The 26,800-nt window shown below is 48.0% G+C and overlaps 1 protein-coding gene and 1 long non-coding RNA gene across 2 annotated transcripts; one reads left to right on the top strand and one right to left on the bottom strand.

Moving 5' to 3' along the window:
- Nucleotides 1-1,322: 1,322 nt before the first annotated feature.
- On the bottom strand, nt 1,323-9,750 carry LOC118590352. Its single transcript, XR_004945731.1, has 3 exons — nt 9,494-9,750; nt 7,406-7,540; nt 1,323-2,272 (listed from the first exon to the last, which is right to left on the bottom strand). It is a non-coding gene; the product is annotated as an uncharacterized LOC118590352 (long non-coding RNA).
- A 14,468-nt stretch (nt 9,751-24,218) lies between these two features.
- Nucleotides 24,219-26,404, top strand: Ltc4s (leukotriene C4 synthase). Its single transcript, XM_036195894.1, has 5 exons — nt 24,219-24,386; nt 25,427-25,526; nt 25,605-25,675; nt 25,779-25,860; nt 26,150-26,404. The coding sequence occupies exons 1-5, from the start codon at nt 24,299-24,301 to the stop codon at nt 26,289-26,291; spliced, it is 483 nt and encodes a 160-aa protein (XP_036051787.1). The 5' UTR covers nt 24,219-24,298; the 3' UTR covers nt 26,292-26,404.
- The last annotated feature ends 396 nt before the right edge of the window (nt 26,405-26,800 follow it).

Genomic DNA, 26,800 nt, shown 5'->3' with positions numbered 1-26,800 from the left:
GTGATTGGTGGGCCCCAGCTCACCAGCCAGAGCACATTCCATTTACCAGAAAGAAAAAGCATGCGTGGGAAGCCAGCCCAGGCCTCTCTATGAAGCTGTGTGTTTCTCCTAGGGCCAGCCTGCTAGTAGAAGAGGTGCCCTGATAGCAATGAAGATTAAGGATCTTGGAGAAATAGGGTCAGGGGGCAGCTGAAGAAGCCAGACTGGGTCAATTATCGTAAGCCCATGGGAGGTTGAGACAGAAGAATCACTTCAAGTTCCAGGTCAGCCTGGGCTATAGAGTGAGACCGTGTCTCAAAAACAAAAAGCAGCCAGATGGTGGTGGTGGCGCACGCCTTTAATCCCAGGACTCGGGAGGCAGAGGCAGGTGGATCTCTGTGAGTTCGAGGCCAGCCTGGTCTCCAAAGCGAGTTCCAGGAAAGGCACAAAGCTACACAGAGAAACCCAGTCTCAAAAAAACAAACCAACCAAAAAACCAAAAACAAAGCAAACTTAAGTACACTGGTGTACTCATAAGTGTCCAGGCTGGAGGGGCAGCCAGCAGCTCCTGGCCTATGGAGGGCTAGGGAGATATCGGTGGATAGGAACACAGCCCAGGCTACCTACAGCCAGCCCCCGCTGAAGATGCTCAGTTTGTGATCGCTCCACCTCTCCACAGTGGGAATTGGATGTGTAGTCAGGAGAAACTGCTTCAGAATCTGAAGTTGGGTGATTTCCCAGTCCACCCACACACAGCACTGCCTTCTCACGATGCTTGGTGCTGACGCAAGTACAACTCGTAGGTGTCACCGCATCCTGAAGGAAAGGATGGAGGCTTCGCGTTTTGCCGTTGCTGAGCTGGCCGTGTGTACAGTAATAAATGTCATTAAAAAAAAAAAAACAAAAAAAACGGCCGGGTGGTGGTACACGCCTTTAATCCCAGCACTCGGGAGGCAGAGGCAGATGGATCTTTGTGAGTTTGAGGCCAGCCTGGTCTACAGAGCAAGATCCAGGAAAGGCTCCAAAGCTACAGAGAGAAATCCTATCTCGAAAAACCAAAAAAAAAAAAAAAAAAAACCTGGAATATGAGCAGTGTGTTGTATGTCTAGACTCTAGCACTCAAAAGGCTGAGGAAAAGGCTCATGTGAGCCCAGTATTTCAAGGCCAGTTTGAGAGAGCACAAAGGAATGAAGAGGGAGGAAGGGAGGGAGGAAGGGAGGCAAGAAAAGAAGGAAGAAAAAGAGTTGGAAGGGATGGATTTACAAAGAAAAGATGGGAAGTGGGTAGTCGCTCGGTGGTTAAGAGCACTGGCTGCTCTTCCAGAGAACCCAGTTTCAGTTCCCAGCACCAACATGGCAGCCCACAACCATCTGTAACTCCAGTTCTAGGGGTTCAACACCCTCTCCTGATTCAGGGGGCATCTGGCATGCACTTGGTGTACACACATGGGAGGCAAAACAAATTTGCAGACAGACAGATGGCATTGGATCAATAACAGGAATGGAGAGAGAATCCCAGAGAGCCTGGAGCCATGGCAACCCTGGAAGAGCAGCCACTACCACACCACTATCATCACCTCCATGAGTGGCAAAACTGACACCCAGTAGCCACCGGCTAACACCAGCTCTAATCCAAAGCCTAGTACCAGTACCGCAAGCAGTCCTGGCCCAGGTGGCCTGAAGTCTGCAGTGCCCGCGTGACCGGAACAAAAAGTTATCTCAGTCAAGGTTTTGTGAACAGTAGAACGGTTTGATGTAAGCAGTAGATAGGCAGGTGGACCTCAACAAGTTTCAGGCCAGCCTAGACTACGCAGTGAAACCCTGTCTAAAAATCAACAACAAAGAACACACAGCCCCTGGAAGTACTCCAAAATATAGGAGTCGCTGTGGTGTTCAGTGCTGAGGTAGAAATGGATTCAGAGGCAGCCAACGTTAGCAGCCCTGGTGGAGGGACAGTCCACAGCAGTAATTACACAGCAAAGGGAACCACTGTGGACACTATCTGCTTCCTAGAGGTTCTTCATGCAATAACCAGCAGGATTACCCCAACGGTGTGAGGGTGTCGGTGGCAGGCACTCCTCCTGAAGGCCACACCCAACAAGGTCGGCCCTACTGCAGGAGAAAGTTCCCACCTTAATTATAGAAGACTCTGAGCAGACCAGTTTCCAGCTTCCTGTGCTGGGAAGAGTGATGGAGACTGCCAACAGCCACAGTGCAGGACAGGAGGGTAGACCAGTGAGACCGTGTGTAGACGGTGATAGACCAATTCCACATAGCCTTCCTTGCCAAAGAGCCTGAAAGGGATGGCAAGGAAAGTCAGAGCCAAGGTCAACAGCCACCTCAATGTCAGTTCCAACAACGCCAGCTGCCTACACAGATAGATGCCCAGGGCACCCTAACCCAAAAGATGGCAGAGACAACTAGCTGAGAATCTGACCCCTCCTAAGGCTGAGCAGGGCAAGGCCGAGCAAAAGCTGTCTCAGCATCTCAGCTATCATTTGGTTTAGTCATCCGTGTAGAAATGAGTGTGCAGTCCCAGCTGTAGGGAATGAGAGAAGATCAGGGCGGAAAGCCTCCGGGCTTGCTTTTTGCCCATTGACCAGGTACACTAGAACTATCCACACCGCCACACAGCGTGGGGTTTTTGTTATTTTTACCTAAAGACATGTCTGTTTGGTAATGATGTTCTGTTTGCTTTCCTGTGGCTGTGATAAACACCATGGCCAAGGGCACCTTGGAGAGGAAGGGGTTTATTTCACCATACAACTCTCAAGTCCCACTCCACCAAATAGAGAAATCAGGAAAGGAGCTCAAGGCAGGAGGTGGTGCAGATGTCATGGAGGAACTCTGCTTCCTCCACCATGGTTTGCCCACCTTCTTTACTTACTCACCCCAGGACCACCTGCCCAGGGGTGGCATGCTACACAGTAGGCTGGGCCCTCTGATGTCAATCCTTAACAAGAAAATGCTCCACACACACGCCCACCAGTTAGTCTGATGGAGTCTACTACTACTAGGTAATGCCAGTTTTTTTTTATCAAGTTGACAAAATTAACCAAGTTTACCCCTTTTCAGCATCACATACGAAGCATCACCGTTAGCCCATACATTTCTTTTCTTGCTTGTACCAAGATCATGTTAATGTTAACAATAAACATAGTACAACTGTAAAAAAAAAAAAAATCCAAACACTCAAGAGGCAGAGGCAGGAGAATCTGTGAGTTCAAGGCTAGCCTGGTCTACAGAGGGACAGCCAGGGCTATATAGTGAGACACTGTCTCAAAAAAATTGAAACAAAACAAAAATAGAAAAGTAGCTAAGACAACCTGTTAGAATTCTGCCCTCACTCCGGCTATATGCATCTTATGTCATCAGTGTGCGCTGGCGACCAAGCGTGGCGTGGTCACGCAATCAGTGCATGCGTGGTGGAACTCTGTCCTGGGAGCCCTTAAAAGCTGGGTGCAGACGCCACCCTCTCTCTCTGCTCTGCTCCCTCTCCCCACCCCACCATCTTCCTCTCTTTCCTCCCCAGGCCTGGTCCTTTTGTCCCTCCTCCCCTTCCTCCTAATAAAGCTCTTCACTAGCGCTTACCCGCCGAGACTCGGATAGGGCATTCTGCCCGCTCTGTGTGCGGAGCTGAGCGTTGGAAACCTATGCTGAGGTTCACTGGACTTGTGACTGCCCACTCCACTTTTTTCATTTGCCTAGCCACCAGACCCACACACCACACCTGCCAACCTGATTGGTGAGTTTCCCCCCTTTCCAACCCCTGCTATTTTGCAGACACGGACTCATTCTCTCTTTTGACGAAGAGGTCAATGCTGTGGGTCTCCCAGGGGTGGGGTGGGGTGGGGTGGAGTATTGGGTTCTTATGCTGTGTATGCTCCCAGCCCTTACTCCTCTCTTGACGAAGTGGGGAGTAACCTGTGCTGATTCATAGATCCTTCTCCAACCTCGAGAATGCCTGGGACTGGAGTCGGATCCTGTTTCTTTATTTTAATTTTTTTATTTTTCTCTCTCAGCGCTGCAGCCATGGGAAGTGGGGGCTTCCTTCTTGTGGTCCTATTCCTCCTCTGACAAGTGCCTTAAATATCCCAGATACCAGTAAATTTGACCACATAACGGCTACTTGAACTCTGATATTTCACAGGAATTATCTAACTTCTGCCAGCAAACAGGCAAATGAAAAGAGTTACCTTATCCCCACGCTTTTACCCAAGCTCTAAAGCTCCTCTCCTGACCATGTGCATTCCTAAACCTAAGGAATCTCTGACTCCGAAGACCCTTATCTGTTCTCTGATGCGCTTTCCACTCTCCAATATTGGGCGGGCCGCTTCTGCCCAGCCCTGGCTCTCGCCTTAACGCCTTAACTCCCACTCATTCTCAAGCTGCCCTGAGGAGCACAGACCAGTCTGGAAGCAGGCTAGGCTGCATGCACATAAGTTTATGATCAGGACCCACATGGGGATCATAGTAATCAGGATGGCTCTTTAGCCAGAGATCAGTTTACAGCCTGCCTCCTGGCGGGTCTTCCTAAAGCTGTCCTCAAACCAGCAGACATCAAAAAAAAAAAAATTTTTTTTTTTTCAAGACACGGAATAAAATCCGTCTCTTGTCTCCTAGACCTCCCCAACATCAGGGCTAAAACTTAAGCATCTGGAGAGTAAGACTCCTGACCCCACAGGCAGAAGTTTTAGCTGTGGCATTTAAGGTGTACCATGGGAGAGATAAAAAACCCAAGAACAAAATTGCCAAGTGCTGGCACATGCTGTCCGATTGGCTCCCGAAAGCCACTGGGTCCCTGTTTTAAATGCTGGGGGGTGGGGGGAGGCCACACAAGCTAGTGCGTGCCCTGCCAGGCCATCAATTGAGCCTTGTTCAAAATGCCACCTAGAAAGACAACCAGTCAGCTGACTGCCCCCAGGCACCAAGGGGCATGGGAGCATCAAGCTAAGACCTCCAGCAGACCTAGGCTTGGCCACAGGCTTGCAGGGAACCCAGAACACAGCATGGAAGTGATCCGTTTTTTTTCCTTCTGGACACCAGAGCCAATCACCTGATCCTGGGAGTTTGGGGGGTCTCACCTCTCCTCATTTCCCTATTGTCAGGGTAGGGAGGACAGCCTTACCCACCTCACCAGACTTAATTGTACTTTCAGTTACTTAATGGGAAAAGATTTTTCAGCTAAGGTAGGAGCTTTCATTTCATTTGCTCCCTCCATGCGCCTCACTCCAGACCTGTCAGCAGTGCTTCTTCTCCTCATGCACAGACATGGCCCGGATCTCTGCCTTGTCCCTAATTCCAGAAGAATAACTTCTCATGCACCACAAGCTTTTCTCTTGTTCCCTCTTCTAACTCACTGCTCAGCTAATGGTTCAGGACCACCACAGAACTGGAGTCCAGGGATCACCAAGAAAGACACTGTAACAGCTAAAATGTCTTTACACCCCCAGACCCAAAAGTGTCTGGACTCTGCAAAAACAGATTCTAATGTAACTGTCTATCACTGTTAAATGCTCTCAACAGTTGATCACCTGTGTCTCCTGGATGCTGAACTAGTAAAGGAAGCAGGTGCCTCAAAATGATCTGTCTCTGATAAAGCTTATCTCAGGTTAAAAAATAATAATAATAAGGGGCTGGAGAGATGACTCAGCGGTTAAGAACACTGACTGCTCTTCCAGAAGTCCTGAGTTCAATTCCCAGCAACCACATGGTGGCTCACAACCATCCGTAATGAGATCTGATGCCCTCTTCTGGACTGCAGGGATATGTGTAGACAGAACACTGTAAACAATCAATAAAAAAAATTAAAAACATGTTCCAGTCTCTCTGTCTCTCTCATTAACACTAACCAATATAAGCAGAGTACTAAACACTACAAATGGTCACTAATTTACTCATGGCTGCTTCTTAACATGTTCAAAAATTTTCCCAAGCTCCAGAAACCAGCTTAAGTCCATTTGGACAGGGCGGATCTACTTCAGATAAGTGCCAAACACAAACTCCCTGGTCTGGGAACACTCCAAAGAAAATAAAAATAATAATGGTTGGGGATTTAGCTCAGTGATAGAGCGCTTGCCTAGCAAGCACAAGGCCCTGGGTTGGATCCTCAGCTCTAAAAAATAAAATAATGATTCTTTTGTCCTAAGCTTTCTTTGTCTGACCAGCATCCTGTCAGACATAAAAGCAACCAGAGTGCCAAGCCAAAACAGATGAACGTCTCCAAGGCAGCAGGACAGCCCACCATCCCAGGACAGCCCACCATCCCAGGACAGATCATCATCCCAGGACGCCTATCCCACTAAGAGCCAACTGATGCCCACCACGTCAGCTGGAAGCAGTTTTTCTGGGAGAAATGATGCCCCTGTTCCTGTTCACTCACTGTTTTTTTTTTTTTTTTTGGGGGGGGTTGGGTTTTTGTTTTGTTTTGTTTTGTTTTTTGAGCTGAGGATCGAACCCAGGGCAAGCGCTCTACCACTGAGCTAAATCCCCAACCCTCGCTTCTTTATAGTAAGCAATAAGTCTGGAATATTAGAATTCTGTCCTCACTCCAGCTACATGTGTCTTACATCGTCAGTGTATGCTGGAGACTACGTGCTGGCAACTACATGCTCGCGGCCTGGTCACGCAATCAGCGCACGTGTGGTATAGCTCCATACTGGGAACCCTTAAAAGCCGGATGCAGACCCTGCCCTCTCTCTCTCTCTGCTCTGCTCTCTCCCCCCACCCCACCATCTTTCTCTCTCTCCTCCCCAGGCCTGGTCCTTTTGTCCCTCCTCCCCTCCCTCCTAATAAAGCTCTCTGCTACTAAGCAACCGGGTTCTGTCGTGACTGTGACCTTTCCGCCAGTAACCAGCACCATAACCAGTGGCCGCTTATCATTCATTTCACAACCCCTTTGTACCCTCAAAACCCGTAGCATGAGGGAGACTCTTACACATTCCTAATTCTGCTTCCGGCTTGAGATGCAGCCTTGCCCTCCCTTATCTCAACTGGGCCCACAGCCGACCCTCAGGAAATCCCCAGATGATTTTGCCTCAATGATGCTGGTCTTTTCGTAATCCCAGCTGATTAATGCAGAATCCATTGTCCCAGTGAGGCAAAGGTTTCATCTCCACAGACTCTTAATCCCAAATATCACACGAACAGGAACAGTTCCTGTAGCAAGGCTGTGCTTGCTCCAAAACAGAGGTTCTCAACCTGTGGGTCGCAACCCCTTTATAAACCTTTATCTCCAAAAAAGGTACTTACATTACAACTTATAACAGTAGCAAACTGACAGAAAGTAGTGATGAGGATAATTTTATGGTTGGGGGTCACCTCAACAGGAGGCACTGTGTTAAAGGGTGGCAGCATTGGGAGGGTGGAGGACCACTGGTCCAAAGCCTCACAACCCAGGCCCCACTGCACACTGCTCTCAGCATTACCTTCCAAGTTCCCACAGTGGCTTTTCCAGTTCAAAGCTCCAAACGCCTCCACCTTCCCCACACGAACAGTCCAAGGTTTAAGAGGGCAGGTCCCTCACGGCAACATCCCATGTTCCTTTCACCAAGTTCCTGTTACTGTGTGACCAAAAGCAATACAGAGAGGGAAGGATGGATCTCAACTTACAAGTCCCAGGTCGGAACGCCACCACAAGGACATCAGGGCAGGAACCCGGGGACAGGAACTGAAGCACACCCATGCAGGAACCCTGTTTGCTGGCTTGGTCAGTTTGCTTGCTTATACAACCCAGGACCACCCGTGTAGTGGCGGCACCACCCACAGTGGGCTGGGCCCTCCCACATCAATCATTAATCAAGAAAATGTCCCACAGGCTTGCCTATAGATCGATTTTTCAACTGAGGTTCTTTTTCCCAGGTGACTCTAGTTGGTGTCAAACTGACAAAAAGTAGCCAGCATAAATGATAAACATTTGTTTTGAGATAGGGTGTGTACCCCTGGCTGGCCTTGAACTCACAGACATCCTCCTTTCTCTGGCTCCTGAATGCTGGCCTTAAAGCAAGTGCCACCATGCCCAGCCAATAAACATTTTTAAAGGTATATAAATCACTTCATATCTGGCCAAGATGTGATTTGTTTTTTAAAGAACTCCATTTTTAATTTCTAGCAAAAGTTTACAACTTGACTTTTTCTTAAAAATCACTTTTAATAAAGATCTTAAATGATTTTACAAAAAACAAAAACTAAGGTTGAGGTTGTTCCTTCGGTCACATACGTGCCGAGCTACAGGAAGGTGGATACTGTGGACACTAAGGGCAGAGGTGTCTTTCAAAGAGATGTCCACCGAAAGAGCCATGATGTTACCCAGCGTGTTCTTGGCATTGCTGCAGACAAGTCAATTCTGTTTTGTTTTGTTTTTTCTTTATTTTTCTTTTATGTGCATTGGTGTTTGGCCGGCACATTTGTCTGTGTGAGAAGACCTCTGGAACTGGAGTTACAGACAATTGTGAGCTGCCTGTGGGTGCTGGGACTAGAACCTGGATCCTCAGGAAGAGCAGCCAGTGCTCTTAACCACTGAGTCATCTCTCCAGCCCCTTGTTTTGTGTTGTTTTTTTGAGACAGGGTTTCTCTATGGAGCTCTGGATGTCCTGGAACTCACTCTGTAAACCAAGCTGGCTTCAAACTCAGAGAGCCACCTGCCCCTGCCTCCTGAGTGCTGGGATTAGAAGTATAAGCCACCAATGCCCGGCTGGCTCATTCACCCATTTTAGATACCCAGTTCAGTGGGTATTTTGATATACTCAGAGCTGTGGAGCCATCATCCAGTCAGTTACAGAACATTTTCATTAGGATGCTCGGCATCAAGTCAGTTCTTACCAAGAGAATACATGTGTACCAAGCATATGTTAAACATTCTAAGAGAGGAACATGACACAGGCTGTGATCTCAACATCCAGGAAGCAGGGGAAGGAGTGTGGCTGTAACTTCAAGGCCCGCTTGGTCTACATGTCAAGTTCCAGGCCAGCCAAGGCTACATAGCAAGATTCTGTCTCAAAAACAGAAGTAGGGGCCAGTGGCATAGCCTATCAGGTAAAGACACTTGCCAGCAAACCTGACAGATTAATCTGAGTTCCATCCCCAGAACCCATGTAAACATGGAAGGAGAGAACTGATTCCACAAAGCTGTCCTCTGAGCTCCACAAACACCCACATTATAACTACATGCACACACAGTAACAACAACATTCTAAGAGCCCAGGCAGCTTCCTGAAATGGTCAGAAAAGTAGGAAACCAAAGAGAAAGATGTCTGTCCGGCTTCAGCCAGCCTGCTCCATCTGGAGCAGCACACAGGCTGCTCCATTCGCTGGGTTGATGGCATGGTGGCAAAAACAATAATAAAAGACACTGGGTTGTAAAAAGTAAAAGTAACTTTAGGTGATAGTTTCGCCTGGTCCTTTGAGTTTCTCATGCCAAGAAAAGAGCCCAATGGGAGAAGGTGAGCCTGAGCCTTAGGAGGGGAAGCAGATAGACTAAAGAGCAGCAAATGTGAGCGAGGCACAATTCCACTCACCTCTGTCCTCTTAGGGACACAGCATATGAGAGGCTGAGGCAGGAGGATTACAGCAACTCTGAGGCTAACTGGGACTATGTGAGACCCTGATTCAGGAAACCATCAAATAAAAGGTGAAAGAGGGGAAGTCAAGAGGCGCCATGTTCGGATGCCGTGGGGACTCTCCTGACCTCCACCTTCAGGCAGACATCAGCTGTAGTGGAGCAGGTCATCCCAGGGACGGAGGTCAGAACCTGCTAAGAACAGTGCAGCAGTTTGGGCAGTTCCCTTTCCGCTGTTTGTGCACGGCTCACTTCACAGCAAGCATGCAGCAGATGCCACGCCAACGCCACACTTGGTACCACCGTCTCCAGGACTGACCGACATCGTGTGCTTCCTGTGATAAGACACTGAGAACCCTCGTCAGCGCTACTCTTGTGGAAGGGGCACCAATCAGTTTCCGCCCTGCAGAAACCTCAGACTCTGAATCAGCAGACTGCCCAGCAGCCGGCGTGAAAGACTCATGAACCCAGAGACTTCTCCAGACTGCAGGACATAAGGATGTCAGAAAACTTGGGGTGTAGCTCAGTGGTAGACACTTGTGGACACCCAGCTATCCACATACAAGATAAAGAAAGGGGACAGAGAGATGGCCCTGTCTTTAAGAGTGCTTACCGCTCTTGCAGAGGACTCAAATTGGGTTTCAGGCATCCATACTGAAAGGCTCACAACTAGCTGTAACTCCAGCCCCAGGGAGATCTCACACCTCTGGCCTCTGCAGGCATGTGCACTCATGTTCACATACCCACATGCATACACACAAGTCAAAATAAACCTAAAGAGAGGGGCTGGAAAGATGGCTCAGCGGTTAAGAGCACTGACTGTTCTAAAGGTCCTGAGTTCAATTTCCCAGCAACCACATGGTGGCTCACAACCACCTGTAATGAGATCCGGTTCCCTCTTCTTGCCTATAGGGACACATGCAGGCAGAATACTGTATACATAATAATAAAATAAATAAATAAATCTTTAAAAAAAAAAAAAAAAAGATTTATTTATTATGTATACAGTGTTCTGCTGCACTGCACACCAGAAGAGGGAACTGCATCTCATTATAGATGGTTGTGAGCCACCATGTGGCTGCTGGGAATTGAACTCAGGACCTTTAGAACAGTCAGTGCTCTTAACCGCTGAGCCATCTTTCCAGCCCCTAAATAAATCTTTAAGAGAGGGGGGGAGGGAGGGAGGGAGGAAGAGAAGAGAAGAGAAGAGAAGAGAGCCAGGCATGGTGGCCCAAGCCTTTAATCCCAGCATTCTGGAGGAAGAGGCAGGTGGATCTCTGAGCTCAGGGCCAACCTGGCTACATTGGGAGTTCCAGGCCTGCCAGGACTCCACAGTGACACCCTGTCTTGTCTTTTTTTTTCCTCCCAAGATGGGATTTCTCTATGTGACCCTGGCTATCCTGGAACTTGCTCTGTGGACCAGGCTGGCCTTGAACTCAGAGATCCTGCCTCTGCCTCCTGAGTGCTGGGATTAAAGGTGTGTGCCACCACTGCCTGGCTCTGTCCTATTCTCTTTATGTCTAGATACAAGACCAGAAAGGCCTATCTGGCCTGAACTAGTTTTGGGTGCACATAGGGCAAAACTATATCCTTAAGTGATCTATTTAAGGAGATTCCCCTATTTACCATCATATGCCTATGCATAAGATCAGATGTATTATGGGAAGGGACATGCACTATAGACAAAAACAACTATATGGGCTGGGAGGTGGTGGTCTATAGAGGGGGTTCTAGGACAGCCAGGGCTACACAGAGAAACCTTGTCTTGAAAAACCACAACAAAAACAAAATCAACATTTTTAAAAAGATTTTTGTTTTGTTTTGTTTTGTTTTGTTTTGTTTTGTTTTGTTTTGTTTTGTTTTGTTTTGTTTTGTTTTGTTTTGTTTTGTTTTGTTTTGTTTTTCGAGACAGGGTTTCTTCTGTGTAGCTTTGCGCCTTTCCTGGAACTCACTTGGTAGCCCAGGCTGGCCTCGAACTCACAGAGATCTGCTTGGCTCTGCCTCCCAAGTGCTGGGATTAAAGGTGTGTGCCACCACCGCCGGGCTCAAAAGTAACATTTAAGGATACCATCATGTTTCCCAGGCTGACCTCAGACTCTGTGCTGAGGATGCCCTTAACCTTCTGACCCTTTGGTCTCCACCTCCCGAGGACTAGAATTACAGGCATGTGCCATCAGGATTGGTCTGTGAAGTGTTAGGTGTCAAACCTAGGGCTTCAAACATGCTGGGCATGTAAGCTAAGCTACATTCCCGTTTCCTAGATGACTTTCTCGAGCAATTTGTCAGGGCGACAGAAAGCTAACCCAGTTACAGAGCTTTATAAGATACCGTGGGAGACTGTCGTGATGATCTGAGAGGTAGAAAAAAAATCACTTAGCTCAGATACAAAAATTAACTTGTTAAGATTAAATTAAGAGTTTGTGTTCACCCTTTAATTCCAGCACTCAGGAGACAGAGGTAAATTCAGAGTTCCAAGCTAGCTGGGGCTACACAGTGAAAAAAAGTAGGGGGTGGTTTTGGGGCTGGTAGTTAAGAACACCAGCTGTTATTCCAGAGGAACCAGGTTCACTTCCCAGCACCCACATGGCAGCTGACAACTTTCTGTAACTCCAGTTCCAGAGGATCCAATGCCCTCTTCTGGTCTCCATAGGTACTGTGTGTACATGTTGCATAGAAACACATGCAGACACATAAAAATAATTTTTTAAAAATCCACCTGCCTCTGCCTCCCAAATGCTGGAATTAAAGTGTACATCATCACGCCCAGCACAAAGCCCCTTCTTCCTCTGAGCCCCAGGCACAGTTGGCTGCCTTTCCTCATGTCTAACTGGGTCATTATAGGATTCCCAAATGTGAAATCTGCTGCCTTCAGAACCCAAAGAGGCCATGTCTTATGCTCTGTTTTCAGTGGTAGGCAGTAAAAAGCCCAATAACTTGCATTTCCTTTAAGGAGGCATCTGGCCTCACTGAGAGAGCAAGCCTGGGACCCTGAATGTGTGCCGGGTTTCTCACCTTCTGCTGTGCCTTTGTTCTTATCAAGACCTCCAACCCTTGCCCATCATGTCAATTAACGTGATGTTATCAATGTAAAGGCCCAAATAGATGCTATGAAGAGTCTATTTCCTCTAAACCAAGACGAATTAAAATAATCTTGGAGTCATGTGTAATGCCACACACTTGTAATCCAGCACTCAGAGGCAGGAAGATTGCCATAAATTGGACACCAGCTTGGTCTTATACTGAGCTCCAAGGCAGTCAGGGCTAGGCAGATAAACTTCATTTCCAAAACAAAACAAAACCCCATACCCAAACAAACTAAAGAGGGGTTGCAGGATAGGGTGTAACTTAGCTGGTAGTGTGCTTGCCTAGTGTGCATGAATTGATGGGTTTGATCATTATATCACATAAACCAGATGGACAGAAGAACCAGAAGTTCAAGGGCATCCTCAGCTACATAGAAAGTTCAAGGCGAGCATGGGATAAACCCAGTCTTCAAACAACACCAACACGAACAGCTGGCAGGCAAGACTGTAGACATGGAAGGCTGTTCATTCCACAGGCAGGTACATGGTCTGATGAGAAGGGATGGGAACTTACCAATAGCTGAACATCACACTCTGGAACCACACACAGCCATGCAGCTGGCACCCAGCACCTTCTTGGCTGAGTCTGCAGTAATGCACTGCTAGTTAGGGCCTGCCTGCTTCTTACAGGGGCCAGATGGCGAAAGAACTGAGGTCATGATGGGAACCACCCATCCTCTGAATCCTTCAAGGGTGATGCTGAGCTGAGTCTTCCTTCCTGGATACAATAATGTTTTGGGTTTTTATTTTATGTTTTATTTTTTTATTTTTTTGAGACAGGGTTTCTCTGTGTAGTTTTGGTGCCTGTCCTAGATCTTGCTCTGTAGACCAGGCTGGCCTTGAACTCACAGAGATCCACCTGCCTCTGCCTCCCAAGTGCTGGGATTAAAGGCGTGTGCCACCACCGCCCGGCTGGGGGTTTTGTTTTGTTAATTTTTTATGGTGCTGAACAAGAGCTCTGCCATTGATAAAGTCTCTCCATGTAGCCCAGGCCTTGTACCCAGGACCCTCCTGCCTTCATCCACACCCAACTCACAATATCATTTTTGAAACTAAGTAGAGACTTTCTGTATACACGGGTTCCAGATGTGAGGATCCAACCAACCTTGAATGACAGCTATTCAGAAAACAAAAACTTGCATCTGTACTGGACACACGCATAGCCCTTTCTCTAGTCCTTATTCCCCCAAACAATAAAAGTATTTGCATAATGATGATGTTGTATTAAGAATTAGAGAGGGTTGGGGAATTAGCTCAGTGGTAGAGAGCTTGCCTAGCAAGCGCAAGGCCCTGGTTTCGATCCTCAGCTAAAAAAAAAAAAAAGAATTAGAGAGGCTGGAGAGATGGCTCAGTGGTTAAGAGCACTGGCTGCTCTTCCAGAGGACCCAGGTTCAATCCCCAGCACCCACATGGCAGCTCACAACTATCTGTAACTCCAGTTCCAGAAGATCTGACACCTTCACACCAATGCACATAAATAAAATTAAATAAATTATTGTTTAAAAAAGAATTATAAACCAGCCAGGAGGTAGTGGTACATGCCTTTAATCCAGCACTCAGGAGGCAGAGGCAGGTGGATCTCTGTGAGTTCGTGGCCAGCCTGGTCTACAGAGCTAGTCCAGGACAGGCTCCAAAGCTACAGAGAAACCCTGTCTCGAAAAACCAAAAAAAAAAAAAAAAAAAAAAAAAGAAAGAAAAACCAAAGGGGGGGGGGATAATTATAAGCCATCTAGACATGGTTTAAAGTCTACAGGACATTGAGTGTAGTTTATATGTAAACAGTACCCTTTTTACACATGACTTAAGTGTTTGCAGATTTTGGCATCCAAGAGGGGGCCCTGGCACCAGTCCCTGGTGGATACTCAAGGATGGTCAAATTCTTTCCACAGTGGGTAGCAGTTCAGATTCTTCTTACTCTGATATCCCTTAGTCTGCACATCAAGGAACCAAAGTGGGCCAGGCAGTGGGAGCGCACGCCTGTAATCCCAGCACTCGGGAGGCAGAGGCAGAGGCAGGTGGATCTCTGTGAGTTCGAGATCTGGTCTACAGAGCTAGTCCAGGACAGGCTCCAAAGCTACAGAGAAACCCTGTCTCAAAAAACCAAAAAAAAAAAAAAGGAACCAAAGTGGGATTCTGCCTGTTTCAGGGTGGATCCCTAGGCCATTAACTGGTGGGGTGACTTGTTGGGAGGATGCTTAACTCGAGTTATGATTCATTATGGTGAGTGGACACAGAGTGGGCTGGAGATGTAGCTCATTTGGTAGCATGTTTTGCATGAAGCTCTGGGTTCATCCCCAGCATCAAATAGAAGCCAGGCATGGTGGGAACACCTGTAATTCCAACACTTAGGAGGCAGAGGCAAAAAGACCAGGACTGCAGAGTCATCCTTGGTTGTGAAGCGAATTCCAACCTGGACTATGTAAGACCGCATTCCCCCCTCCCCCAAAAAAGCACAAGTAAACCCATGGTTGGGTCCCTACAGAAGAGACCAGAGAGGATAATGAAGACTAAGTGTTGCCATGACAACTACCAAAAATTAGATTTTGCAGCTGAGGGTCAGAAAAGGGAAGTTTGTATCCAGGACCACATGGACAGGAACCCCAGGGGGAGAGACTTCCTTCAGAGCTTGTCAACTGTGAACACCATGTCTAGACATGTGATGTCATCACAGATTACAAAACTGTGGGGTTTGGTTCTGTTTGGCACCAGTGAATTCCCTTTTACTAGATGTTAGTTCTCAGTTGGGATTTGAACAGATTCAGCCATGCCTGAGTTCCTCCAAGAGGGAGGCGAGGCAAGGTGGTTCACAAAAGTGGACCTCCTCTTCTTCCTCCCACTGTGCGTACTACCAGGCAAGCGTTCGACCTCTGACCTCTGAGCTCCACCCCAGTCTTCTCACTCTTCTGAAACAGGGTCTGTTGGGTTTTGTTTACTTGATTTATTTGTATTTTATGTGCATTGGTGTTCTGCCTGCAGGTATGCCTGTGTGAGGGCGTCAGATCTCCTGGAACTGGAGTTACAGGCAGTTGTGAGCTGCCATATAGTTGCTGGGAATTGAACCTGGATCTTCTGGAAGAGCAGTCAGTGCTCTTAACCACTGCGCCATCTGTCCAGCCCCTATCAGTTGGAGTTTTTGAACCTGTGGTCCTCCTGCCTCTGCCCACCAAGTGTCAAGATAACACGTGTACACTCTAAGCCCAATTCAATACTGGCTTTATTTTAATGATGGTGACATAAAGTTTATTTCAAAGAAAAATTTAAATTAAAATGTTCATAATTCTCAACAAAGACTAATAAATGGAGTCTGGAAATATATAAAATTATTATATACCATGATCAAATAGAAACTATAGCAAGAAAGGAAAGTTGGTTTAACATTAAAAAAAAAAAAACAACTGAAGCTGGGTGGTGGCAGCAGCAGCACACACCTTTAATCCTAAAGCTTGGAGAGGCAGAGACAGGCGTATCTCTGTGAGTTCGAGGCCAGCCTGGTCTACAGAGAGAGTTCCAGGAAAGGTGCAAAGCTACAGAGAAACTCTGTCTCCAAAAACAAAAACAAAACAAAACAAAAAAAGAGAGATTATGTGACACAGACTCCGATGACCAAGAGAGCCTTCATCCAGTAACTGATGGAAGCAGATGCAGAGATCCACATGGCTGGCTAAGAGAGCCTTCATCCAGTAACTGATGGAAGCAGATGCAGAGATCCACATGGCTGCTTAAGAGAGCCTTCATCCAGTAACTGATGGAAGCAGATGCAGAGATCCACATGGCTGGCTAAGAGAGCCTTCATCCAGTAACTGATGGAAGCAGATGCAGAGATCCACATGGCTGGCTAAGAGAGCCTTCATCCAGTAACTGATGGAAGCAGATGCAGAGATCCACATGGCTGGCTAAGAGAGCCTTCATCCAGTAACTGATGGAAGCAGATGCAAGAATCCACATGGCTGGCTAAGAGAGCCTTCATCCAGTAACTGATGGAAGCAGATGCAGAGATCCACATGGCTGCTTAAGAGAGCCTTCATCCAGTAACTGATGGAAGCAGATGCAGAGATCCACATGGCTGGTTAAGCTTTTAGGCTTTGGAGGAGCAGAGTTCAGCTGAGATTCATTCTGGATGAGGACTCAGAAGGTTACAGTCTGAGGAAACAAGACCAGCTGAGGAACTGGTGAGGTGAGGAAGCTGTGGCTTGTTCTGTTTCTCTAATCTTCCAGTGTTCACCCCAATAACTGGCCTCAGGTTTGATTTTATTAATAAGACCTGTTAAGATTCATGCTACATCTGGCTACATCACTCAGCTGCTAAATCTGGAGCCCAACATTTGGTACGAATTCGAGAAAAGCTACTTGCCTGGAGCCTTGTGGGCCCCAGCTCAGACCCGAGCTACACGTTGCCGGTTGTGGTGGCACACTGGTTGGATTTACTGAAGGAGGAAGAGGCAGGAGGATCCCGAGTTTGAGACCAGCCTAGGAGGCTTGCTGAGGAGAAGCTGCGGCCAGGGCCTGATCTATCCACAAATGGTGGTGGTGGGACCATGGAGGCTGCTGCTCCGAGTTGCTGGCTGCTTCTCATCGTGTTGGTGACTGTGTTGATGCTGCTACCTGGGACAAAGGGTTTACTGCTGCTGGTTCAGAGAATAGCCAGGACCATCGTGTTACAAGAAATTATCGGCAAAGGTCACTTTGGAAAAGCTTGGCAAGACAATTAAATTTTCCCTCTATTAAATACATCAGTACTCCTAGCATCCAGAGTTTCTAGTACATGAGCCCACCACAGCCTAATAGAAGGAAAAATTAATAAGACTCTTTAAGATTCATGCTACAGCCAAGCACCAGGCTGAGCTCCAGGAGTCCAGAGAGAAAAGGGGATCTTTGAGCAAGGGGCATCAAGATCATGATGGGGAAACGTACAGAGACAACAAACCTAACTATTGAGAATTCATGAAATTTAGATCAACAGCTGTGGAGCCTGCGTGGGACTGGATTAGGCCCTCTGCATAGGCAAGACAGTTGTGTAGCTTGATCAGTATAAGGGGCCCCCTGACAGTGGGATCAGGATCCATCCCTGGTGCATGAGCTGGCTTTTTGGAGCCCACTACCTATGGTGGGACACCTTGCACAGCCTTGGTGCAGGAGGAGGGGCTTGGACCTGCCTCTACTGAATAGACCAGGCTCTGATGACTCCCCATGGGAAGCCTTGCTTTGGAGGAGGTGGGAATGGGGGAAGGGTTAGGAAGGAGAGGGGATCTGTGGTTGGTATGTAAAATTAATAGAAAATTTCTTAATGATAAAAGTGGGGGGAGTGATTGAGAAATCATAAGGGCTGGAGTTTGGATCCCAGCACTCATATTACAAGCTAGGAGTTCAATGCATACTTGTAACCCCAGTTCCAAGCCAGGGCTTGCTGACTTTCAGCCTGAGAAAATGTGAGCTCTGGGTTCAGGAAAAGACCCTGCCTCACAGAGTGACCAAGGAGAACAGATGCCCTCCAGCCTGCATATGTGCATGTCCACACATACACATCTACACATACACAAATAAGTAAGTAAATACTCTGAAGTTTTTTTTAGGAAGTAATGGAGACTTTTTAGCTGGCCTGGAATTCACTATGTAGATCAGGCTGGCCTGGAACTCACAGAGACCTGCCTGCCTCTGTATCCCCCAGTGCTGGATTAAGGGAGTGTGTTGCCACACCTTTCTTGGTCTTTAAAAATGGTCATGGGCCTTTTGGTGCAGGCCAACAATCCCAGCTGAGGGGAAGAGCTCAGTTCCAGGTCCTGCCTGAGCCAGAGTGAGCTTAAGGCCAACCTGGGTAACTTAGTGAGATCCTGTCAAAAATGTAAGGTAAAAATGGCCTGGGGACATAGCTGAATAGCAAAACACCTAAGGACGTGTAAAGCCCTCACTCAACCTCCAGTATCTCTCATTCACCCAAACTATAGCCACCCAATGCTCTCAGCCCCAGGCAATCACAGAATGCTTTCTTCACCGTCTATACTATAACTTGCCTTTTCTGGCTACTTCGTGTTTATAGAACCAAACACTATGTGGCTTAGTGTGTCTGACAGAACTTGGCATCTTTTGAGGCCTTGTTACTGTTTGTGGAACAATTGATGGATCATGAATAAGACCTGTGGAACGGCCTGGCGGCATTCTATCCATGCTACTGTGTTGGTTTGCAGGCTTGCAGTCTGGTTGCACAATACAATACTTCCATATTGGAGGAAGCTGGGGAACCGTGTGTGGGAATTCCTACCTGCATTTATATATACAAAACTCTATAGAAGCGGGTCTCTTATGTAGCCCAGGCTTGCCTGAGACTCTCCATCCTCTTGCCCCAGCCTCCCAAGTGCAGGCATCATGGACATATATGCAACTTTCACTTACAGTTTAGAGTCAAGGGTCTGACTGTGCACCACTGCTGATGTTCAGTGCAGAAACAGTGACTTCTTTCCATCCTTGTGGTCCGCTGACCTTCCCACCTGTCAGAGGTCACTCACCAACACAGCATCCAGAAGATTCCACAGGGCCGTGTAAGGGCTGAGTCAGGAAGGGCACATCTTTCGGGGTTCAAGAGGATGCTGTTGGTGCCTACACGGCTGGCTCTTTGGTCAGGGGTGAGCAGGCCCAGTGGAGCCCTCAGAAGCTAGGCAAATAAACTCAGAGCACAAGACAGAAGGAGGTCGAGAGGGAATCAGAGATTGAGACCCTTGTCTCTACCTTGAACATCTGCCCAGACTTGCTGATGTCAAGCCTCTATTTCCTGTGGCCAGGCCAGAGAGAGTAAACTTGGATGGGTGGCCATGTGAGCCGGAAATGCCAGCTCGGCAGAGCAGAGCCTGGAGTGACACAAAACACAGACCTGCTTGAAGCCTGTACCCATGAGCACCCAAACTCACAGGTGGAGACACATAGCTATGTTCATTTGCCGATGGGCATTCAGACAGGCACAGCATTCACATGGGCATACGGGAGCACAGCCAATGCCTGGGCGCCAAACTTCAGGATATCCAGTTGGCACTGGCGGGGAGACAATAAGGAGGCTGCAATCAGGGCAGCTTCAGGGAGCAAGAGAGGGGGTTAAAAGGTAAGGGACAGCATGGAATGCCTGTGTCCCCACCCATTCCTCTGTCACTGAACACCAGCTACTGCTATTATGCCTTGGTGAAGAGCAGGGACCAGCATAAGACCCAACTCTGTCCTTGAGAAGCCTGCAGAGCTCCAGCTGGGAGTCATCAGGTTTCCTGGGCACAATGGTGAACAGAGTGGACAGAAGGGCTTCTGGGGGAGCCCACAGGGACCAAGGCCTCAGGCTGGCCCTTGGCCTTGAGGGTAGCAAGGAAGGAGGCTGGCTCTGTGGCAGCGGTACAGCTCACAAGGACCACCCTGATGTCTTAAGACTCCCATGATGTGACCAAGCTGGCTGCAGGGGTGTTCGGAGGTGAAGAGCTTGTCTAGGAGGTGTAGACTTGGTAACCAGGCAGTTAGTTCCTCAGCACCAGCCCTCTCCTGTCCTGTGCTGGCTTGTTCCCTTCACCTGTGGCTCTTCTAGACCAATCTGGAATCCGCCACTGCTGACCAGATTCACCTCAAACCAACTTCATCAGAAAAGAGAACTGACTGTTTTACAAGGCAAAACAGTCCAGGGCCACACACCAGAGGAGGCGGTCCCAGGGCCCCAGGGGCTCAACAGCGTGATCCCTCAGCTCCCCACCCCGAGCTTCCCTTCCCAAACTGCGGATGAAGTTTCTAGAACCGGGTCTCTCTTCCATCAGCCTTGGCATATATATATATATATATATATATATATATATATATATACACATATATATATGTATATATTCCACAAGTTTGGCAGTGGAGGAATTTTCAGCTCTGTCTGGTGTGAGAAGGACTGGGCTAAGGAAGGGAAGGACCAGTGCCTTCAGCCAAGTGGGATGCTAGGCAAAGAGACTGGCAAAAATACACTGGCCTAGAGAAAAGTGTTCTCCCACAGCCCAAGCAAGGATGGAAGCTGATATTCCTGAGCTGTGAGATTCTGAGGGTGGTGGGCCTCGGGATGCCTAGAAGGAGCAAGAACATGGGTAGGTCCGTTGTGGCTGAGGACCCCTGGACAGCATTATGAAGCCCAAGGGAGTTGGGAAGGATGTGTCAACATTATACATTACAGAGTAGCCCTGGATGCAGGTGCAGGTACAGGTTATACAGGCTAAGTAATTGTAGGGGTGGGAGTGGTCAGGGCCGCGAGCCTGACACTGAACTCAGGATTAAGGGGAGGTCTGAAAGGCCAATGGGAAACTACCGAGGGTGCAGGGCCTGGGTGACATGATAGCTGGAAGCACCCGAGGCTAGGGTGGGCCTGGGTGAACAGCTTGAGTGATGCCATCGCAGGACTAAATGCAGAAGGATCAAGAACTGTAACTAGATGTTTCCTGTCCCAATTGCCCAGTCCCAAATAAACACACAGAGGCTTATATGAACTATAAATGCTCAGCCAATAGCTTAATCTTATTAGTACCTAGCTCTTACTCTCTCCCCACCCCCCGCCCCGAGACAGGGTTTCTCTGTGTAGCTTTGCGCCTTTCCTGGAACTCTCTCTGTAGCCCAGGCTGGCCTTAAACTCACAAAGATCCGCCTGCCTCTGCCTCCCGAGTGCTGGGATTACAGGCATGCGCCACCACCACCCGGCCTAGCTCTTACATTTTAAGTTAACCCATATTTCTTATTTACACTCTGGCACATGGCAGTACATTTATTAGCATGGCACATTCATCTCCTGCTCCCTCTGTGTCTGCTGGTGACCCCTTCTGACTTCTTCCCATCATCCTTAGTTTGGTTGTCCCACTTATACTTCCTGCCTGGATACTGGCCAATCAGCGTTTTATTAAACCAATTCAAGTGACCAATCTTTACAGTGTACAAGAGGATTATTCCACAGCATTTCTCCCTTTTTGTCTAATTTAAAAGGAAGGTTTTTAACTTTAACATAGTAAGATTATATACAGCAAAGACATTATCAAGTAAGAATTATAGTTACAATATCCAGTCTATTTATATTTGATAAAATCAGAAAAAAATATTTAACTATTTATCTTGGTGAGTCCAAAGTTTTATATCTAATTTACTCTTTTATCATAACTAAGAAAAATTATGACTATCTAGTCTTCAACTCCATCAAAGACTCCAGAAGGATGAAATGTTACCTAATAACAAGGACATCAGGCTGCCTGGATAGTCACCCAAAGTTTCTCTGCAACGTTGGGGCATCCATCTGTGGCCTACAGACCTAGCATATCTGACAGATTCATTTGTGAAGCAGGATTTTTGACTGTCCCACCTTTTCTTGGTAAAGTTAGGCAGTCACTTTCTTTTGTGTCCTGCTTGTCCAGTTTGGACACCATACTGTCAGCAGTTGAGACAAGGGCACTTTCTTTCTTTCTTTTTTTTTTTTTTAAGATTTATTTATTTATTATGTATACAGAAGAGGGTGCCAGATCTCACTAAAGATGGTTGTGAGGCACCATGTAGGTGCTGGGAATTGAATTCAGGACCTCTGGAAGAGCAATCTGGGGCACTTTCGTGCCCAGTGGCAAATTTTTGCCACAAAGAAAGTAAACTCCTTGTGGAGTTTCTTTGATGCCCATTATATCCTCTGAAGTAGATTGGTGCTGCCAGGAGCAGACATGTCTTGTTGTCATTAAAAACAAAAACAAAAACAAAACTTCTGTTATTAAGACATCTTAAATGTCATATTCTGTAGATCTCTAAAGTGTCTGAAGACTACCTGTCTCTCTAAAATATATCTGTTTGACCTTGAAAACATACCTAACATGACTACAAGCTTGATTGTAATAGGTGACTAACTACTAACCTGCATTTCTTTATTATCCTAAATAGTTTGTAATAATAACTTTTTTTTTTTTAGCTGAGAATCAAACCCAGGGCCTTGCGTTTGCTAGGCAAGCGCTCTACCACTAAGCTAAATTCCCAATCCATAATAGTAACTTTCAAGGACTAGAAGTTGACATTACATTGTTAAATGAGCTATATAGGTACAATACCTTGAACAAGAGTAGAAATGTATGTATAGTACATTCTAATAAAAATAACATTAAATTTGTATTAATATACAAAAATATTTTAAACAAGAGTAGAAACATATATACAGTATAACAAAAATAATCTAAAATTTGTATCAATATACAAAATTCATATCAATGTAAAATATTTAAGACTAGTAGTTGCTTTTTTTGGTTTGAAAGTAGATTCAATAATCTACACTTGTATCTTATTTCCTTTTTTTTCCCTTTGGAGTTGAGGATTGAACCCAGGGCCTTGCGCTTGTTAAGCAAGCACTCTACCACTGAGCGAAATCCCCAGCCCCTCTTATTTCTATATACCCCCTTTTTCATTTTAGAATGAGATCCCTGAATCTAATCTCCTTTGTTCAGCTTTTTTTCCTGACCATTACCAATAACAATTTGTAAACAACCCTCCTTAAATGATAGTAAGTATCCATAATCCATTTTTTGGGAATGTGGGCATAGTTCTCTAGACTACTTCCTGTTGACTGGGACCCTGAGAAAGTTTAGGATTATGGTGAAATCTTGTCTGGAGTAGTTTGTGAGGCTGGACCAACTCAGCCAGTAGCCTTGAAGTTGTTCTGGATGAAGAATTGCAAAGAAATTGCAACACAGGCATTTTGAGATGCTGAATCACCTGGGCCATTTGTTTTCATTGGTATCTGGTCCCCTTGTTCTGAAAATATGTAAACATTTTTTAAAAAAAGATTTATTTATGTATACAGTGCTCTGACAACATGTATGCCTGCATGACAGAAGAGGGCACCAGATCTCATTACAGATGCTTGTGAGCCACGATGTGGTTGCTGGGAATTGAACTCAGGACATCTGGAAGAGCAGGTAGTGCTCTTAACCTCTGAGCCATCTCTCCAGCCTGAAAATACATAAACTTTTAAAGGTAATATACATATCTTCATTAATAGAAGTATAGACTGTGCATTGTACACAAGTTAGCCAAATATGATTTTTGTTTCGTGTTTGAGCAGGTAAAATATACATCTTGTGTCTTGTAGTTCTTCTGGGTTTACTTCTTTTTGTCTGTAGCCAGGATTTCTGGGAGTCTTCCTCCATCAAACCTGATTATTATTAGTTTTTTCCTTTTTTTAGTTTTTTGAGACAGGGTTTCTCTGTGTAGTTTTGGAGCTCTCCTGGATCTCTCTCTGTAGACCAGGCTGGCCTCAAACTCACAGAGATCCTGGCTCTGCCTCCCAAGTGCTGGGATTAAAGGTGTGTGCCATCATCTTTAACTTTGAGCGAATCCAGTCTTTCATTTTCTTTATTATAACTTAAAATGTAAGAGCTAGTTAGTAATAAGCCTGAGCTGTTGGCTGAGCATTTATAATTCATATAAGCCTCTTGTGTGTTTATTTGGTACTGGGTGGCCAGGACCGGAAACGTCCAATTACAAAGAACAATTGGAGGGAAGTGGCCAAGCTGTCCACAGCCCTGGTTTCTACCTTCCCAGCCTGGCCAGGCTTCCTGCCTCTGTGGATATAGTCATGTCCCCACCCTTCCCCGCCTCTACTGAGAAGGGGTGGAGAGGGCGCTCTCTTCCTCTCCTGGGCCAGCATCTGAGTAGCACACTGGCTGATAAGAACTATGCAGCTAACTCTGCCCGCGGCTGGTACCATGAAGGAAGACGTGGCTCTTCTGGCTACTGTTACCCTCTTGGGAGTTCTGTTGCAAGGTGGGTTGGCTCCTGTCTGGGAGGTGGGTGGATGTTATACCCATAGGCCTGCTTTCTGTCCTTCAGGCCCGTGGGGTAGGGAATAGGGGTGCTGGCAGCCCTGAGCCCAGGCCTGGGTGAAAGACAGGAGACTTCTAGCCCAGGCTCCTGGTGCCTAAGTCCAAACTCTTCAAGAGCTACTGGAGTACTGGATAACAAAGGGCCTGAGTCCCGGCTAAGGGGCCAACACCTCCTGTTGTGGGGAAGAAGTCCCGAAGGAGTGTCTGCCGGGGAGCAGTGGAAAATGTGCATGGGTCAAGGTCTAGAGTGTCCAGTCAAGGGGGATTGTGCACAATCAAGGGACTAGCTGAAGGGTGGTAAAGGTTGCTGAGGGGTCACTGAGGAAAGCCTGCCTTGTGGTGGGGGCTGGAGTCTGCTTGGAAGTATGATGAATAGTAGGGTAGCTATTTAGATTGGGAGAGTCCTTATTACAACCATCTGGAGCAGAGTATCTGCCAGAGTTAGGGCTGGGTCCGTGATGTCTAAACAGAGAAACTGAGAGGAGTTTATGCCATTATTTGGTGGCACTGAGACCCAAGCATGAGTGACTCTGGCCTGAGGCAGGGTCCCTTCTGGCTGACTGACTCTGTAGGAGGGAAACCAGGGTCCCTTAGCCACAGGATGTGTGCTTCCTGTTTCTTGTACCAATTCTGTCCTAGGACACTGGCTACTCAGGGATTTAAGAAAAAAAAAAAAAGGGGGGGGTGTCCAGACCTGCAGGTGGAAGGTGAACATTTGCCTGTGCTTTGCAAGTCAAATAGTTCAGAAGCAAAGTCTCCTGGGGCTCCTCCCACTGACAGGTGTAACTGGAGCAAGCATCACCCGAGTCAACCCTGGCGGGCTGGACCCCTCCAGTGAACATCGCTGATGGGGCAGGGCAGGTCGGAGGAGGGAGTTAGAAGGGAGTCGCTCAGCGAGAGGCAGAAAAAGGAAACTGGAGGACCGGGCCTGCCCCAGGTTTGGGGGCGCCACATCTAACCTCCACATCCCCACGGCCGTAGCCTACTTTTCCCTGCAGGTGATCTCTGCGCGCAGGGCTTTCCATGTGTCGCCGCCACTCACTTCTGGACCTCCAGAGTTCGAGCGCGTCTTTCGAGCCCAGTGAGTGGGGCTGGTCCGGGAGGGTCCGGATGTGTCCGCCCAGCCCGACCGCGCGCTCACCCAGCCCGTCCCACGCAGGGTGAACTGCAGCGAGTACTTCCCGCTGTTCCTCGCCACGCTCTGGGTCGCCGGCATCTTCTTCCACGAAGGTGCGGGCAAGCGCGGGGGCGCGCTCAGGGGTGGGGGGTGGTAGAGGGCTGGCCCCCGGGTGGCGGGGCGCGCGTCTTCACCGCGCTGCTTCGCCTTCCGCAGGCGCCGCAGCCCTGTGCGGACTGTTCTACCTGTTCCAGCGCCTCCGCTACTTCCAGGGATACGCGCGCTCGGCGCAGCTCAGGTAACTCGGGCTGGACTTCCGGGAAAGCGCGGCAGGGGAGGGTCACTCCCGGACGCGGCCCCATGGGTGGGAGGCGGTGATCGGCGGCAGGGGACCGGTGGAAAGAGATTGCATTTGGGGACCGCAGGAGGGCGGACCTAACCCAAGGGGGCCAGTCTAGTCCGGTGGAGGAGGGCCCTGAGCCTGCGGGGCGGGCCTAGCCCGGTGGGGCGGGGTCTGGGCCTGTGGGGGCGGGGCCTAGCTCTCGGGGCGGGGCCTTGGCTCCACTCCCGCTGAGCTCTGCCCGCAGGCTGGCCCCGCTGTACGCAAGCGCGCGCGCGCTCTGGCTGTTAGTGGCAATGGCTGCGCTGGGCTTGCTGGTCCATTTCCTCCCCGGCACGCTCCGGGCAGCGCTCTTCAGACGGCTCCAGGCGCTCCTGCAAATGGCCTGAGGCGAAGTACCTCCGAGTCAGCGCAACTGGAGAAGAATTTAGAGCAAAAAGCAGGGGTGCCGGCCTCCGAATCCCAGTTTCTAATTAAAGTTCCCACGACCGTCCCGCCTACATTCTCTGGGTCAGAGAAGGTTGCTTACCAAGCAAACCCCAGAGGGCCCCAGCCACCGACAGATAGAGCCAGGCTATACCCTCCTCTAGACAGCGATTTGCCTGCGCGGCTACCTGTACCATGACAGTTATTTCCAGAGATAGCCACCCTTCACCCTAGTTTCTGTGCTCGGGGCTCTTTCAGGCTGAGCCTCAGCTGCCGGAATCATGTGTGCCTTCTTGTCCTCTACACTCAGCCCCGACTTCACACCTAGAACCAGTTGGTCTTTCCCCAGGGAGAACTGGGTCCTGTTATCTCCAACATCAGTTGGGTGTAGATGTTCAGCACACCCCTGCAGAGGCCGGCATAGTAGTGTGCATGACCAGGAATGCAGTCAATGATACATTCTCTCAAGGAG

Source organism: Onychomys torridus, chromosome 8 (genome assembly GCF_903995425.1).
Source record: "Onychomys torridus chromosome 8, mOncTor1.1, whole genome shotgun sequence".
NCBI lineage: Eukaryota > Metazoa > Chordata > Mammalia > Rodentia > Cricetidae > Onychomys > Onychomys torridus.
The sequence above is the reverse complement of the archived record's forward strand: the minus strand, read 5'-3'. Positions and strand labels throughout refer to the sequence as shown.